Source organism: Pholcus phalangioides, unplaced genomic scaffold, assembly GCF_987345545.1.
Source record: "Pholcus phalangioides strain wild (caught in Gottingen) unplaced genomic scaffold, Ppha-v1.0 ptg000011l_1, whole genome shotgun sequence".
NCBI lineage: Eukaryota > Metazoa > Arthropoda > Arachnida > Araneae > Pholcidae > Pholcus > Pholcus phalangioides.
The window spans coordinates 15,527,369-15,544,868 of record NW_028301604.1 but is presented as its reverse complement, the minus strand read 5'-3'; the positions used below and the strand labels follow the sequence as shown (position 1 = coordinate 15,544,868).

The 17,500-nt window shown below is 32.5% G+C and overlaps 1 protein-coding gene across 4 annotated transcripts in view; it reads right to left on the bottom strand.

Moving 5' to 3' along the window:
* Positions 1 to 943: 943 nt before the first annotated feature.
* The window catches only part of vari (MAGUK p55 subfamily member vari), a 41,611-nt gene continuing 25,054 nt past the window's right edge, over positions 944 to 17,500 (bottom strand). For 2 of the 4 annotated variants that reach the window (XM_089239116.1, XM_089239117.1), the window contains 13 exons: positions 17,076 to 17,197; positions 16,359 to 16,511; positions 16,095 to 16,256; positions 13,264 to 13,339; positions 12,936 to 13,084; positions 10,297 to 10,428; positions 9,842 to 9,950; positions 8,920 to 8,985; positions 5,991 to 6,152; positions 5,359 to 5,561; positions 4,973 to 5,101; positions 4,641 to 4,712; positions 3,394 to 3,710 (listed from right to left, as the gene is read on the bottom strand). In XM_089239116.1, the coding sequence (XP_089095242.1) occupies positions 3,534 to 3,710; positions 4,641 to 4,712; positions 4,973 to 5,101; positions 5,359 to 5,561; positions 5,991 to 6,152; positions 8,920 to 8,985; positions 9,842 to 9,950; positions 10,297 to 10,428; positions 12,936 to 13,084; positions 13,264 to 13,339; positions 16,095 to 16,256; positions 16,359 to 16,511; positions 17,076 to 17,197 (1,712 nt within the window). In that variant the 3' untranslated portion in view covers positions 3,394 to 3,533. Of the gene's footprint in view, positions 3,711 to 4,640; positions 4,713 to 4,972; positions 5,102 to 5,358; positions 5,562 to 5,990; positions 6,153 to 8,919; positions 8,986 to 9,841; positions 9,951 to 10,296; positions 10,429 to 12,935; positions 13,085 to 13,263; positions 13,340 to 16,094; positions 16,257 to 16,358; positions 16,512 to 17,075; positions 17,198 to 17,500 lie in introns of all 4 variants that reach the window. The other 2 variants (XM_089239119.1, XM_089239118.1) reach the window with 2 other exon arrangements.

Genomic DNA, 17,500 nt, shown 5'->3' with positions numbered 1-17,500 from the left:
ACAGTCATTGAACGTATAAAACCAAAGGTGGTTGCAAGCAAAAAGCACTGATTTTGCCACTTATCTCACTTCTATCTTGAATGGTGGAAGGGATACCTGGTTCCATGAATCAGGAGAAAGGCAAACACATATTTCACGTATGATGCTGCAGACGGGAAAGCTCTAGAAGCTAAAAGCATGTACCAGAATTGTTTTCTGACAGAAAGAGTGATAGATTGAATAACCTTTGAGCGATTGCACCAGTGTCTATGCAAAACAGGCTTCTTTGTCTTTGGCATGACTGTAGAATACAGGGTGTGCCTGAAGTCATGGCCATTTTAATGTATGGGCTCACCAAGGGTTCTCAAGTGTAAAGGGGGCCTTTTGATAATGTGATTTGGTAACATGGCTTTAGAGTAAGCATGTGAGCTGGTAGCCGGGGACCCCATGATGTTCTTAAGACGGCACTGGCAAGAGTGAGGACGCCAGCGGTCTGTTTCGTTAATATTAAAACTGTTGCAATCTTATTGTGAAATTACTGTGAGATGTGTAATTAGTTTATTGTTTATTGCTATGTCTTTACAAAAAAAAAATGTTGACAATTGTTTCTGTCAACACAAAGTGAACGGTACACTGCAAAATGAATCAATCCTCTCAGTTACACTTTTTTGGTGAACTTCAATACTTCAATATCAGATTCATCGTAGTCCCCCCCCCCCCACTTTTGATTTATTGAATTAATAAAAACCATTTAGATACATATCCTGTTATATTGCTGTTGGGTTGTAATGTAGGGGTGAACCATGTTCCGCCTGCATTTATAGTCTTCTGTTTTGAGAAAGAAAAAAAAACACCTATCCCTGTCAACATTGTTCTGTAATGTGTTTTCAAGTGCGTAGTATTTCCTATATACACAATATAACTAATGTATGAAAAATGAATAAAAATTAAATAGAAGGAATGGTTTAACAGAAAATATTTTTATTCAGCATAAAAAAAAGCAGGAAATAAAATTACAAATGATTATGTTTGGGGGAAAAGTCTTGATTAACAAGTTCACAGACAAGAAGTGGAAACCTGCTCTCATGGAAGACAGTTAGGAAAAGAAGAACCAAACAGTGAATCTTTGAAATCAAAGACAAAAATAACAGAAATTTAGTGCAATGCAAAAATACTGTGCTAAAATAAAAATATATATATTTTGAAATATAAGAACAACTTTGTGTGTGTATATATATATATAAAAGGAAAAACAAACAGATAAAGTATCCCATTGTAACACAAACATTAAAACAATGAACAGAATTTACTTCAATTCTTTGAAACTGGTCATTGCAACAAAAATAAGAGATTCAGTCAAGTATATTTACTACACAAAAACAACAACATATTCACAAATACCAAGAAAGAGAGACATTTTTTTTATACTGATGTGAAAATTAGCTAGGAAAAAAATGAAGGCATGAGGCTTTTATCAACATTAAAATATAATCAACAATTTTTATTTTTGATTTTTTAAATAACAAGCTCTCCTATTTTATACTCGAAAAAAAATGAAAACTATATTTATTCAATCAAACATATTATGAAAATTTAATAATTCTAACACAATACATATTTTTTGTGTAAACAATTGATTTTTGTAACAATTAGGTGAGAATTTTCATTTAAAATGTAAAGCATAATTTGGGGGGGAAAAAAACCAAATTATATTCTACCACAAACTACAACACTCTTTACACTGGCTTTAAATGCATGTTACAAAAAAGAAACAAAATCTACTTGGTTTTCCAAAACACCATCTAAAATTTGACTGGCTTTTTCAAATTGAAAGGACATCATGAAATCAATGGCAAATAGAAAAATATTTTACCAAATATTCATCAAAATGTGAAAATCTACATACATTTAATGGATGATGTTAGAATACAGAAGATTCTCTAGAAGTAGGATCTGTGTTAAAAATCAATCAAGATTATATCAGCAGTACCCAATTTATCTTTCAGAAACTTCTGATCAGCTCAACTTATGTATTTCATTAAAATTATTTATCAGTTTATTCTATAGTCTACTCAGAGTTGAACAGGTTTTTTTTACAAGACTTCAATAAATATAAACAAGTCACTGGTATATAAAAATATTCTGAACAATTTTAGTACAAAAGATTACTCTTCATATAAATGGCATATTTTTTATGGCTTTCAAACTTCTCATATAAGAGAAGGTGATTGTAGTCACAAAAAGAAAACAAAACTTCCATGCAAATAAGGATTTTTGTCAACACATACACGTGTGAATTATAACTTTGGGTCATATTTTGGAACACAAACGTGTTTGAAAATATTGCATAAAATATTTCGCAAAAATGTTTTTGCCTTACGAAGATGCAGCTTCCAAAAATTAACACTAAGGGCACTTTAGTTTTGTGGAATATAACATATATAGACTAAAATACAAAAACCACTGTATGTGTGATTGTCTGAAAAACTTGAGAAAGTTATGTGAGATAATGAAATCAGGCAGAAATGAATAGATATGAAATAATAATTAAAAAATATAATTGTATTATAAATAATGTAAAATAGTTATTGTAATATAAAAAAATCAATGTACAAATTTTCAAAAACTTTCTCTCTTAAGGAAAAACAGCAAGGACCTTGCTGCCACGAAAACAATTTTTTTTGTTTATATCTTCATGTGATGTTATTTTATTTCAACACAGAGTAATTTTAAGCAGTAAAACTGTACCTCAGAACCATACTATTGTATGCCCATTTTTGTCAATTGAGATATTCCTGTAGTTTTTGTTCTGCAGTTCAGGGTCATAGTATTGTATTTTAGATAAAATAATTTTTAATTAAAATTTAGTACTATATAACATGATACTTTTCAAGAAATCAACAAAATAATAAGATAAATTACTGTTTTCTCTTCATACTGTAAAATCATTCAAATGGACATATGATAGTAAGGAGCTGAGGTAAAGGTATGTTTAAGCCAATCATGATCGGTTTTTATAATGCCTATTTCTGAAAGCCCAGAATCTCAAACCAGATCTGTTGAATTACAGTTAAAATTTGGCTAACTTTTATTTGAACTTTGAATATGTTGTTAGTAGTAAAAAATTATTTTATTCTTTATTATCTTCAAACTTTATGGATTACTTCAATTACAAAAAAAATGTTATGGGCTATACATTCTTGGTTTAATGCAGGCCAGTTGATATTGTATACTCAGCTATGGTATGTTACCAATATGAATGTCTTTTATAAATTAAAAATGTATTAGTGAGCAGACATCAGATCTACATAAATGAAATAAGTCATATTTCTCCCTGAGCATAGTACGTACACAATAAAAATATGATTTCACACTCTATTAAAGACATGAACCAATGGAAAAAGTGAAAACAGAAGATAAACCATACACCAATATGCACAAAAAATTCATTAAAAAAATAATAAAACCATTGCTGACACAGAGATGGCATTTAAAAATGACATGGTGAAATTTTTGCACTATTAAATGTCTCCTTTACATTAGTAGAATGATACTCAGTACACCCATGATATTGGAACCCACTGTGCATCAGTGCTAAGAGCATCAATTGCTTCTTTTAACTGTTCATATGTTTTGTCAAAGCTGTTATTAAGCAAAACGAGATCAAAATATTTTTCATAAGCCCTTTGCAGTCTCGAACTCTCTTCAATTGTAGACCGAAGATCTTCTTCCTAATGAGGGAAAAACAGTAGTTTTATCAAACCCTAATACATGAAAAATTACTCTTGTATAGAGCAGTCTCAAAAATGAGCATAACACAAAGACCAAATATATTTCTATACTACATGTGAAAGCTAATAATGTTTTTTATTCACAATAGTATCTTATTGAGTAAACTAAGTTACTCTAAATACACAGATTGTTTATGTATAATTAAAGTTCCCCTACTCTGTTTTTCTCAAAAATGATTCACCCAAATACAGTAAAATTTTCAGGATATCTTGATCAGACCATGGGAGAGATTTATGCAATAAAAAATAATTCAATTTCTGACCACAAGGTAAAAAAGTGGTGTTTTTTTTATTACATTTTGCTTTTTCCTATGGGTTCATATAGCCTACAATCCTAAGTTTCAACAGAATACGTCTACCAGAACCGATGCTATATAGGTCTGAGCAGTGTCAGTATACTGAAATTTTCGGAAACTTTAATTATAAACACTCTATATTTCCTTATGCACAGTGCAAATATCAAAATTTAAATTTCCGGAATCCAAGTAACAGATTCAATGAACCAATCATTAAAGGAAAAAATTATTGATTTTTTGATTGGCATTTTACTGGTGAACTGTTGATCCTAGAGGAATATTTTCAGTTAGAAAAAGTATCCAAATAATGTGTAGTACTCATGTGTCATTCATGTTTCGAAGGGGTTGTATAGTTATTAAAATAAAAAAAATTAACTTTTTATACAACTCCCGTATGCCCCCAAAACCCAATTAAAAAGTTGTTGCATGGTGGCACTGGTTTACATGATGGCTGTAAGAGAGAATGCCATTATCAAGTTCACAAAGAAATCCATTAATATGGAGAAATTAACATATCAATGTAATAAGACTAAAAATATGAACATATTTTTAGCCAGTATGAATACTTTCGTACCTCATATAGAGATGCTAGACTTTCCAATGTTTTAGCTCTTCTCGATCCATGGCGTCCCATAGCTCTATCAAACTATGGAATGGAAGACATAAGTAATGCAAAAACATACAAAACAATATTTTATCACAAGAAAATATGTTTATTGAAGACAGGGAATATGTATCATTATCCTAAACAAACGTCAAACTTACACACATACAAATACAGTTAAGTTTGTTCATAATACGGGTACCCTTATATACATGGGTCCTATATAAAGACTTTTATTCTTTATTAACTTTTTGGATAACTTATATAAATTTAGTTTCAATCATTTCATTGCGTCAACTTACGGTAAGATTTTTACTGCTGTAATTATGCTGTTTTCCATAGTCGTGTAGATGCCTCAATTGTTCAAGCTGTGGAGCAGCAATGAAAACAACGTATGGCATAAATTCTGATGTTTTCAAGACTTTTAGAGCCTGTTCAAAAAGGAAAAAAATATAAATGTGGCAGATGTATTATCACAGTATTTCATTTACTTGTGATTATTAAATATATATACATAAATAAAATTACATATTTTTGAATGCAATATGTGTGATTTTCTTTAAACCTCCACAAAGCACCAAGAAATAATTCGTAACTGAAGGATATCAAATAATTAAGAGACTAATCTGCTGCATTAAACAGAACAAAAACATCTAGATGTATATAATAATCCAGTTAGATAAGATACCTGCGGATTGCAATCCAAAATACACATTTTTCCTGCTCGTATGATTGCTCGTACAGAATCCAGCTTAGTTCCATAAAGATGACCATTGTGCTCACCATACTCAAGGTACTTATTTTCGGCTATGTCTGCCTCCATCACTTCTTGAGTGACAAAGTAGTAGCCTTTTCCATCTTGTTCTCCTTCTCTTACAGGTCTTGACGTGTCTATAAAAAAATATGCACAATTAAATCATAATGAACTATATTTTTGTGTGCGCGCGATCACTTGTTTAACTTTTAAATTGTGGAAATAGTTGGAATTATACCTCTCCACGGGCACAAGAGAAAAATTTCTCAATTTTTTCTCCCATATTAAAAGTTATCAATGTCTATTGCTGCAGATTGGAATCAGGTGTTCTGCAGCCATGAAGGTTTAGTCTCAACAGTGATGATGGCCGCATCTGCATCTAGAGGCACAGTGAGCAACACTGCAATCCTGACTTTTTGTGTCCAGCGACACACATCCCACACAGTTGGTTAGGGGAGCTCTATTGCATAGCCCATTCACCACTAAGGGTGAATGGTTTTACTTCTAACATGAGAAAGATATAAAATTTATTTACTAATATTATAGTGCAAGTTAATTTTACTTACGGGGGATTGGTGTTCCGAACCTTGAAGGGTCCTCTCTTATTAAACGGTTTTTCATAGTGCGACGTCCGATCCCTTGAGCACCAATAAGTATTAGTGTTTTTCGATCAAAAGGTGGCATTGGAGCAACCTCTTCGTAAAGTAATAGTTCAGCTTTATCAAATTCTAAAGAATAGGAAAAAAAGCTCTAATATCCAGTAAGGAACTAAGACATCATAACTCTCTAAAATTAGTAATCACTGATACTCTCAAAATACTGGAAATTTTCAAAACATTGAATTTGTTTTACTGCTAATTTCACTCCACTTATACGAGAAAAAATTGTTTTAAATAATATAGTTTTCACAAACATAATTCCTAGCTTTACAAATCTCCCCAGCACGACCCAACCTACACGGGTAAAGGGCTTACATCCCAGCAGGGACGGAGCCTGGGTCGTGTCTGGTCTGACACACCTTTACAAGTCAAGATCAGGTGTAATCATAAGAGACTGAGTCTTCATTTACTGTTAAAACATACAAATTTAAAAAAAGCATTCATAGAGAAATAAAAATAAACTAATAATAATTATCATGAATCATATTTCAATGATTTAGATTTTTATTCAACTAAATAATTTGAAAATATATAAAGTAAATGAAGTATTATGATTGTGGAAGTTATATTCATATAAAAGTACTCATCATATTAAAAGTGCTTTCTTCAACTTTATGTATCTAATAGTAAACATGTTTCCTTTTATTAATTTGTATATATCATATCTTATTAATGCTCTTTAAGAGATAATCATAGATAGATGGCTTTTTACAATTTGTATTTTGTTAAAATTAGACACCTTTAGACCCGATAGATGCAAATAATCAATGCTCTATGGCAGGGGTTCTTGAACTATGTGCCACCAACCTTTGTCAGGGGCGCTGTGGAGCGGCGGCCCAAAGTTTTAGAAGTGATTCTTCATTAAACTGCGCCAGGGAGCCACGAATAAGCGTTAATTAAGAAAAGGGGCACACAGGGGGTAAAAATTTTTTTGAGAACCCCTGCTCTATGGCAACCCATGTTAGCTAACGCGTGGACTGAAATAAAGTATAGTTATACAAATACAACGCCACAACAGGCAAACTGCCCAACGAGGTGGCTGACAAAAGGTATACAAACTGAAATGCAATGGTGGATTTGAAAAAAATCTGAACTATAACATGTACTGCAACTATATCGACCACTGTTACTGTTTGTGTCAAATGTTTGCTGTTCAGTTGTTTACAGATTTTGTGGTACAGCGTCATCAGCGATATCACGGAAAAGATATTTTCTGGATATTATGCTGAAAGAAAGAAAAGTCATCTTGTCTTTGCCAGGACTTCACCTGTGTCTCCAGTGGTCTAGATGGCAGCATGCTTGCCGGGATGCAAGAGGGCCTGAGTTTGAGTCCCGGAGGAGAAAAGGTGACTTCTTTCAGAGTTCACCTCAGCATAATATCTAGAAAATATGTTTCCTTGAAAGGTCAAGAGAAATTTCATCTGAAAAGGGCTCATCTTTATATATCTTAAAATACCGTAATTTCACACAACTATGGTCCAGACACCCGTGCTCACTAAAACATTGATAATCGAAATGTTAACATCTAGTGAACTACTTAATTACTAAAGCAAAGAGCATAGATAGTGTAATACGGAGACATGGTTAGGACACCCCTCTCAGATACTTTCCCGTGAATCAGCTGTTAGTTGGGGGTTATGTTTTTCATGTTATTTTATCAGCTGCAAACTTTCTCGGTTACAAGTTACTATAATAAGCTGTTCTGCACTATTGATGTTCTGTATATATTACAAGTAATTCAGTATTTACATATGTTTAATAAACATTTTTACTGTTGCATGCGTATAAAAATAATTATAGGAAAAATAGAAAATTGTACTTTGCTCTCAACTATGGTTCAGCCATTTTTATAGACCACAAGCTACCACCGGTAGCATCACTCACGTGGATTTGGTTCACTCGTCGATGATTCCTCCCATGTTACATTTGAACCCCTCATGACCCCCTTGGGGGATGAATTTTAAGAAATCTCATCTTAGTGAGTATTTGCATTATAAAATACAATATTGATTAAATTTTATATTTATGGCGTCAGAGATTTCGTCTCAGTGATGATTGCTCCATATAACCTTTGAACCCCCTTCCTAAGGGGGTTGAATTTTGTAAAATCCCTCCACAGTGAATCACTACATTACAATACAAAAATACTGACCAAATTAATACACCCCCCCCCCCTTATTGATCCTCCTTATGACCCTCCCCTCTGCAGTCAAATTTCAAAAAACCCTCTCACAGTCTTGAAAAAAAACTTCTAACAAAATTTCATGATGAGTTTCAGCAGTCTTGGCTCGGTGTGATTTCTTTATGAAACCACCTTTTGACCCCCCTTAGGGGTCGAATTTAGAAAAACCTTCATCTTCTTCTAGCAAAGATAGATATATGATATAGTTGAAGTAGATTCTCTCAACTATGGTTCGTTAGCAATTTATAACACAAAATATATGATGGACTATAGTTGGGACTTGGGTCCAAAATCTAATTTTTAAAAAAATCCATATTTGAGCTACATAAGGAATAAAAAAAATGTTTAATATTGATTCTTGATCTTTCTACAGGCAATATCAGCAAAATAAAAATTTTGAACAGCTTGAATACAGAAGTTATGATGATTAATGTAGAAAATGGTGTTATTTTGGACGATAGTTGTGTGAAATTACGGGAGGAGGGGGTATATATATGCATTATGAACTTATGTATTAATCAAAGATTCAGACTTAGATGCTTGAATAGAGAATAGATATATTAATAGTAGTATATTTATTTAGATCTCCCTTCATTTTTGTTCTTTGCAAGCATCAATATCCTCCACACTATGGAATTCAGAAACGAAACTTACCAGCATTTGCCTTACTTTGATACATAGTTTTCCTTTTTTTCTTTGTAATTTTTGTGCCACACATCGCTGTAAAAGAAAGTGGTGATAGTGATTCTTGCATTTATAGGTTATTAAAAAAACATTACTGTAGGATCAGCTGTGCATAAAAAGTAAAACAAATTGCAATAAATTGAAAATATTCTAAAAGTTCACACATAGTAACCATCTACACAGAACTCAAGCAATTATAGACAATGTATAACAATTTGTAACAATTTATAACAATCAGGAATAAGCTGGAAGAAGCTTTGATTGACATCCATCAAATTACGAAAACTTTTAACTGAAAAAGATTTTTTTATTAAGGCATTTATTATTAAATATATTATATTTATTATTACTTATAGGTATTGTATATATATATATATATATATATTATTATTTTTAGCATTTATTATTTTAATAATCATTAAAAAAAGAACTGTTAAAGAGAAAAACTATATTTTGAAAAGTGAGGAATTATTTAAAAGAAATATCACATCTAAATAGAATAGAGAAAAAGAAAATTTCATTTAACTCTTGGGAAAGTGCAGTTTTAACACAGGCTGTTTTTTCTTTCTTTTTTTTACCTTTTTCTTTATTTTATTTTCTTTATATTCTATATATGCAAGCACAAATAAAAGTGTTACTGTGTGGAATAAATAATTTATCCACCATTTGAGTCTGAATATATTGAAGTAAATATTGATTCGTGAAACTCAAAGACAGGATTATAGCCTCTGTAAGATTTATGTCACTTTATATATTTATGTGCTTTGAAAAAATACATGTGCATCACTTTTGGAAACACAGCTATGGTGACCTTACTGCATATATGTTGATGAGAATTATGTTGTAAATATTAAAATTTAATGAGTACAAAGTGGCATAATATGATACTCACTACTTTTAGTAACATAATCAAATTCTGGTCTGACAAAAGCTCTTCTTCTTTCTTCCAGTTCCTGGGAAGGTATCAGTCCAGCTGGTCCCAATGCATCCAGTCTTCGTGCCTGAACAGATTTTTGGCAAAATAATCAAAGAAAACAAGATTGAAGGTAAGGTATAGTAACTAGATTTTATCAAATATTTAAAAAAACTTGGCTACTATGAAAAAAAAAATAAAACAAATAAAAAACAGCTAGGGTTTCCAGTACGTCCATTTTCCACTGTGGGTATTATTGGTTCAGACAACAATTTTCCCGACTAATATTTCAGAAATTTGTAAAATGTTCCTGAGAATGAGCAGGAAGGAATTTTGCTTGGAAACCCTGGATATAACAAGACATTATAGTTACAGATGCTGAATTATCTATATTTGAATTTAATAAATTTTTCAAATAAAAAAAAATTATTTACCTGCCACCAATTAGGATCATCTTGGTTCAAAATCTGCAAGATATCCCCCTGTTTGAAGGGCAGGCCAATATCTTTACAAGGCAACAAGGAGTCTTTGGATGGCTCATATTCATACAAAGCCTTGACATATGTCTAGCAATGTAAACAATATTCAAAATATTGAAAATACTTCTGTAATTGCAATTTATTAAAATAATGAATTTAATAGTCATTATACAGTTATGAGCTAGATCCTATAAATTCAAAGTTATTTAGGGTGATTCAGAAAAAGAAAATAAAGAATTGGAATGCAAGACATAGAAAGAGGGCAACTGTAATTTGCATTTTATAATAAGGCTAGAACCTATTCTCAGATTGCTGCATTGCTATTCTACTTAACTGCTGAAAATACCAGGTCACTAATGGGTTCACTAACTGGTTCACTTTGTTCTTTATGAGACAATTAAAAGAGATATATGCAAGAATGAGATGAATGGGGAAGACAAATCTTCTTTATTGTCAGTAGGGGAAGTCACAGTATGATAATGTCACATCAAGAAGTGTGATAAAATACATGTTCAACACCTCCCTACAAAGCAACTTCCCTGATTCAATATAATTAAATATTAAGTCAGGGAGTTATAATTTATTGACTAAATTAAATATTATACTTGATGAATATAATTAAGTCAGGCCCACTATTTAATATTTCATTCTGCATTTGACTTATTTATGTACTATCACTGAAACCAGCCTGAAATTCAAGCATGATAATAAAGCAAATACAAATCTTGTTTCTCACTTCCTGAATGTAATAGATTTCATGGTTGGCAAGCTTCAGCTTGAAAAAAGATAAAATACATTCCATTGAATGAAAGAAGGGGAAATGAAACCTTAAAGGGGATAAATAAAAAATACAGAGAAATTCATAATCATCCAATTTCAAAATTATACATTTTTAATTAATGTCATAAAATGATAAGTAATAAATAAATATAAAGGAAATGTGTCAGAGTTCTTACAAATGCTCATTATAACTTCCTTCAGTCACATGTATAATAGCAAGGCAAAACTTTTCATTTTGCAAAACATGTTCTTATGGGAGTCAGGTGCAAAAATTGTCTCCCTCCACAGCCTCTTGCATGTGAAGGCAGAATGTCAGCTGTTTTAGCGCTCATCACTAAGCATATGAACTTGTAAGTAATGCAATTTGTATGGCTTATGCAGGGGTGGGAGTGACAAAGTCCATTTCGGAGCAGCAAAATTCAGGATTAGGAGCAGATATTTATGAATTGGAACAGCGAAATTAACTTAAAAGAATATTTCTGTTAACCCCCCTTTTCAAAATAAAACAACTGCACTGTCTTTTGTTATCAAACATCTTTTCATCTTGTTTTTTGTTTTTGGTGTTTCAGGCTTTTGACACCTTGTTTAAAAGAGCGGCTGTCAAATTTTTCACACCAGTCTATTTAAGATGATTTTTGCTTACTGAGAGCACTGTTTGCTGTCTGGAACAGCAGCACTTCAAAAATGGACTAAAAATTTTCGACAAGTTTTCAATTTTTTTACACTCTGAAAGAAATTGTTGCAAAATGGGAGAGAATTTCGGAAGAATTCAACAAGATGTTTGGCAATTCAGCACTCGTTATTTGGCGAGATTGGCGATTTAACACTCGTTATTCGGCAACATTGGCGATTTAACGCTCGTTATTCTGAAAAGTTTCTCAATTAGCATTTATAATTCGGTGGATATGCTCTTTTTACTTCCCGAATGAACATTTTTTCATGAAACATCGGGATTTGACACAATGACGGTTGACTACAGTAATTTCTGCTGCTTCCAGTGACGACTTTTTTTTTTAAACAGAAACTGACTCACATTTGCACTTTACAGCAGAAAGACCATTGCAAACTATCTGCAGTTGCACAATCACGAATATTATCGGGGTTTCACGATAGAAAGCTCGATGAGGGGCCGATAGTTTACGTTCAGTGAAATAAAATGTGCTCTTCTCTGAAAGAATCGTTTCACGGCAAGCAGGAACAAATATTTTTTGCCGTCCTTTCCAAAATTCCAGGCATACTGAAGCAAAATCAGCTATTTGGCGCAGAAAAATACAAAATACACTATTGGAGTAGGATGGACCAAAATGTTAATTTTGGAGCAATGCAGCACAATTGGCGCAGAGTTCTCACCCCTGCTTATATATGACATTTTTCCTCTCAATACACCCCAAACAGTGGACTCAGGAACACTTTGAATGATGGTTATCAGCTACATCACGAAAGCGAAAGAACACAAAAAACTTTCTGCTAACTAGATGCCATTTTACTTTTCCCCAAAAGAGCTTCATAAATGACACACTATTGTAATAAATTCTCTATTCATAGTCTAGAATTAGACATTGTTCCTTTATATTCATATATTATTAATCCTTTGTTTTTTAATTACAAAAAAATATATGATGTTGATGATTCTTTCTGAATCACCCTATATTTTTCAGGGACACCAATGAAAAAAAATCTTTGATTTTTATAAAAGATTAAACTTGAATGGAAAGAAAGAAGGAAACCAAATAAAAATTGGAGAATTTTTTTTTAAATGACTGCTCCAGCTTTCCGAAATTTTGTGGCAAATATAATGAAAAAAAATAGCAAACCTGTGTTGTTGGCATGGTATCCTGATTTGAAGGCTTTATTTTGAATGTGACACTGCCCATTGATTTTTGAAGTTCATTTTGTAAATCTGATGGCATGTGAACTTCTGTGCCATTAACTTCAAGTACTGTATCCCCTGGATGCAATAAACCTTAAATGTATAAAATAAGATACACACATTTTTAAAAAAATGTAACATAAAATACAATCAACTAACATCAACTTATGAACTAACGATATTTAACACAGTTTCAAAATCTTCACCAGAATAATTACAAGCTGAACAAAACCGCTTGTCAGCAAAAAAACAATAATGATCTTGTAAAATACCTTGTCTATCAATGATGCCACCAGATAATATCCTGGCAATCACCAATTCATTGCCCTCATTTCGAACAGTAATACCCTATTAAAAGTATCAGGATTATTAATTCAGTTCACAAAATACATTAATTCTTAAAGTAGCAAAAACTTTCCTTTATAACAGTATAGTTATCATATGTGATTAATAGGGCTCAGACTTTTATGTCTGCATATTTTTTTTTTTTTTGCATATTTCGCTGTTTTTATGTGACAAGAGCATATTTTCAAAATTTTAAGGCATATTTTGAAAGCTCATAGGGCTGTAATTTTTATGCACTAAAAATTAAACATCGTTGCTGATTGGTAAAGAATGCTGATATTCAGGTTTTTCAACCAATCAGCAATGGCACTAATTTTTAGAGCATAAAAAATGAAGGACCAGTGTGGTGTAAATAAATTAATCATCTGAATCGGTGATGGTTACTCATGGGAAAAAATTCACCTGGGGATTTTTTTAACGTTTATGGGAAATTTTGTTTTCATCGAATAAAAGAAATTTTTTTTAAACAAATTCTGTGCAATGGTTTTCTAAAGCTGAATAATTGGTTAGATGGCAGCACATTAATTCTGAGTTTGTGGTGGGGGGACTTTTGAAAAGGAAACTTTTTTTGGGAAATTTTAGCTAGGTGAGATTACCATCATTACATCTGATCAACTTCAAGCAGGTTCAGATAAAAGCTATAGGGCTTCAATATTTTCAAATTCTTCAGAAGTTACCCTTATAGTAACTGTAAATAATTTCTGTATCGATTATGAAAAAAATTCTTGTATTATATTGTGAAATAAAATTTTCAAAATACCTAAAATGAAGCAAAGGACTTCACAGAGACAGAAGTTTGTTTTTGAATATGGTGAGAAAGTGTACAGATGAAACAATATTATTTTGCTAATTGTGTGATACTAAAGTTGCTGCAGCACATCAGCACTGAAAAACATAAACAAGGCCTTCAATGACTGAATGAATGAACGCCAGAAATTTGCCACTGGACTTATCCCGTTGCCAAGATCTCTTCAAGCCCAGCTTCGTGGCAGAGTCTGGAACACTTTATTTTGTGTCAAAAAAAGAAAAAAAAAAAACATGCAAAATTTTTACAACATATTTTTTCCGGACAATTGGATACTGTTGCGATTAACAAATTTTGTGGTGTTTACAGACGAGATGGGGTTGGGAGTTCGAGAAAAGTTTTGGGTTTTTGTTAAGACAGATGAATGTACACATATTAGGATTGAGGTATATTTTAGAAGCAATTGAGGGCCCCCCCCCATGCCATCTCAAATGTTATCTCGCACTTGCCATATTATATACATAGGATACAAAAAAAAAAACGAAATGGGAATCTTATTGTGAAGTTTTAAAAAAATAAATATCCATCAGAGCGAGTCATCTCGCTTAACACCTTATTGGTGAGCAAATGGGTTTGATAACTTGCGGACTAGAAGCCAGCATCAGTTTTATTGGGTTGAGTTCACTCGCTCTGGTGGATTTGATGAAAATATGCAAAATAGAAATATTGTGTGGGGGAATATATACAATTAGGGACCACCCTCGCCATCTCACTTAGCACCTTAATCGATGAGCAACATGAATACGACAATATGAGTAGGCACGTGTGTTGTGGACATGAAATGCATGAAGAACTTGAATAGAGGAAAAAGAAATACACATATACACACATTTATATACATATATATAACTGCCAGGTCGAGTCTGGCTCTAAACCTATTTTGGCGAACAATGTGGGCTTGGTTTAAATGGGGGATTGTCTAAAGAGAGCCTCAGCTTCGGTCTTGGTGTTTTGGTTGACTCGCTCTGGCTGGTTATATTTATATTTAAAAAAATGAATATATATAAAATATAAACTATACATGTAATGGTTATTATGAAACCATTCGTGTCCTCCCGTTAGTACATGCTATATCCTGTACATGTAATGGTTATGTATTAGTAGTGGCAGTAAGGTGGATATGATTTTTGTTTTTATCTATTTGTTTTTTCCCCTTATTTTTGTAAAACTTGAAACATTATTTTAGAAATCTGGTGGACAGATTTTTAGTTTTTCATTGCCGTGTATATATCTGACAAGGCTTGTAATCCTTGCTGCTGTGTTTTTGTTTTTGATTATTTGAGTGAACCATTGTTTTCGGAATATTTGTACATGTGTAGATGTTTTGTAAATTTGCACTCTGTAGCATAGTGAACCGGAGTACCCACCATACCGCAGGCACATTTGTCTGTTCAGCTGCGTTTCCGCTCATGTAGATATGTAGGGAATGGGCAGTGTCCTGTTATGAAGATAGTCACCTCACTATTCCAGTTTAGTGTGTTGTATGTGACTCGAGGGACAATTTTGTGCACTTTCCTAGCTGTTGTTCCTTGGTCCCAAATTTGCTGCCATTTCTGGAGGGGGCCTTCAATGACTAGACAATGAGAAAAAATCTTTTTTTCTCTTCTTGTTTTTACATTTAAAAAGTTCTGTGTGTGCTTGGTACATTAACTATAAAAAAGAAAATTTGAAAGCTATGTTATAATTTTCGGACACTCGTAGTGGTTAGAAAAATTTTTGTTCATACAATAAGTTAATGGTTGAAAATAGTTTAGACTGCATCAACACTTCTCATCATATTATTTTGCTAAAACTAACCTAATGTTAGAAAGGAATGCAAAAATTTTTAAGACATATTTTTCATTTTATAGGGCATATTTACGGTTTTTAAGGACATAAATACATTTTTATAGAACATTTTTTAAAAGTTTTTAGGACATAAAAATCCTAGCTCTAGTGATCAAAATTACAAACCAAAGGTTCATCTTCAGTCTTGCGTATTCCAACCATCCTTATTGTGTCTGAGAGTCCATTACTTTGAATGAAAACAGGCGGTGCAGAGTTATCAAAAGACTCTCTCTGTTCAAGTAGCTCATATTTCTTTGATGCTATTGTGTCATGAGCTTCCATCATTGCCTGCAAGTTAAAAAAGTAACAAGAAAAGCAAATTTTATAGTAGCAAACACCAGCACAATCAGAGAGGTCAGATTTCAAACATGTTTTATCAGATAATCTTACTTCAAGATGTGGGTTCTCCAAAATTTGTGCAAGTTCTATATGTGCAAGCGACTCTTGGGAATTTTTACAAATTTTATGGATTTCTTTGATTAGATTGGCATTATTTGTTCCCACAGGTGTCAGAGCTTCATTACCGTCTAAGCAGTCTTGAACCTGGAGATAAAAACAAGTCAGTCAATTACAAGTACAGAGTTCTTAAAAAAGACTTGCAACTTTCCCCCCCCCCCCCAAAAAAATAAAGATAAATGCATTCATCAGTCAACTTATAACAAAATCTTGATACATAAAAATGTGAAATGTTTATAATTTTACATTTTATCCAATGTGTTTAAAACATTATGTTTTCATTGATACTGAAGAAGGAACTTCCCATAGAAATGCATATAGCTTTCATTCTCACCAAATTTCGGATATATCCATTCGGGGTGTTTTTTCAAATTATTCCTTCATCTAAAAGGGGAAATCTCTTTCACTCTTATTATATTTACTTCATAGGCGGAGATAGACTTGGAAGTCTGGGGGGCCCACGGTCATTATTGCTGGGGGGCAAGATGTCAATTCATATATACATTAGCTCAGTCAACTCTATCTTTGATGCTGGGGTGGGGGGCTGCCCCCCCCCATATCTCCGCCCATGATTTACTTGAACTTAACATCAAATTTTATTGTAAGTTGGCTCAGTTATATATAATTCCTTGAAACAACAAAATGATTTACCTTTACCAAGGAGCTGACAACGGGAGATTCCATCAAACCTTTGAGAAATATGATATCAGTATCTCTAGCTCCCACTCGGCCATTAAGATCTTGAATATTTTCTCGAACATGCTGAAATGCAGCTGAAAGAAGAGAGTAGACTTGAAAAAAATAATAATAACGAAAATTTGATTGCAAACATTTTTCTGAGCTCACCAGGCTGAACAATGAGACGGAAAACTCCAAATATTTACAAAAGAAAATTGAAATTTTTTTTTTAAATAATTAATATTTATAAATATTTCTTTTGTTTAATGGTGCAAAATGTATATTTGCTTTCCATTGAGAAACCCCTATTCAGGGGTGGCTCGAGACAAAATTCTCACTTGTGTGAGACTGTTTTGACACTCTCTAGCGTATAAACAGCTCCAGTAAAACAATCCCAA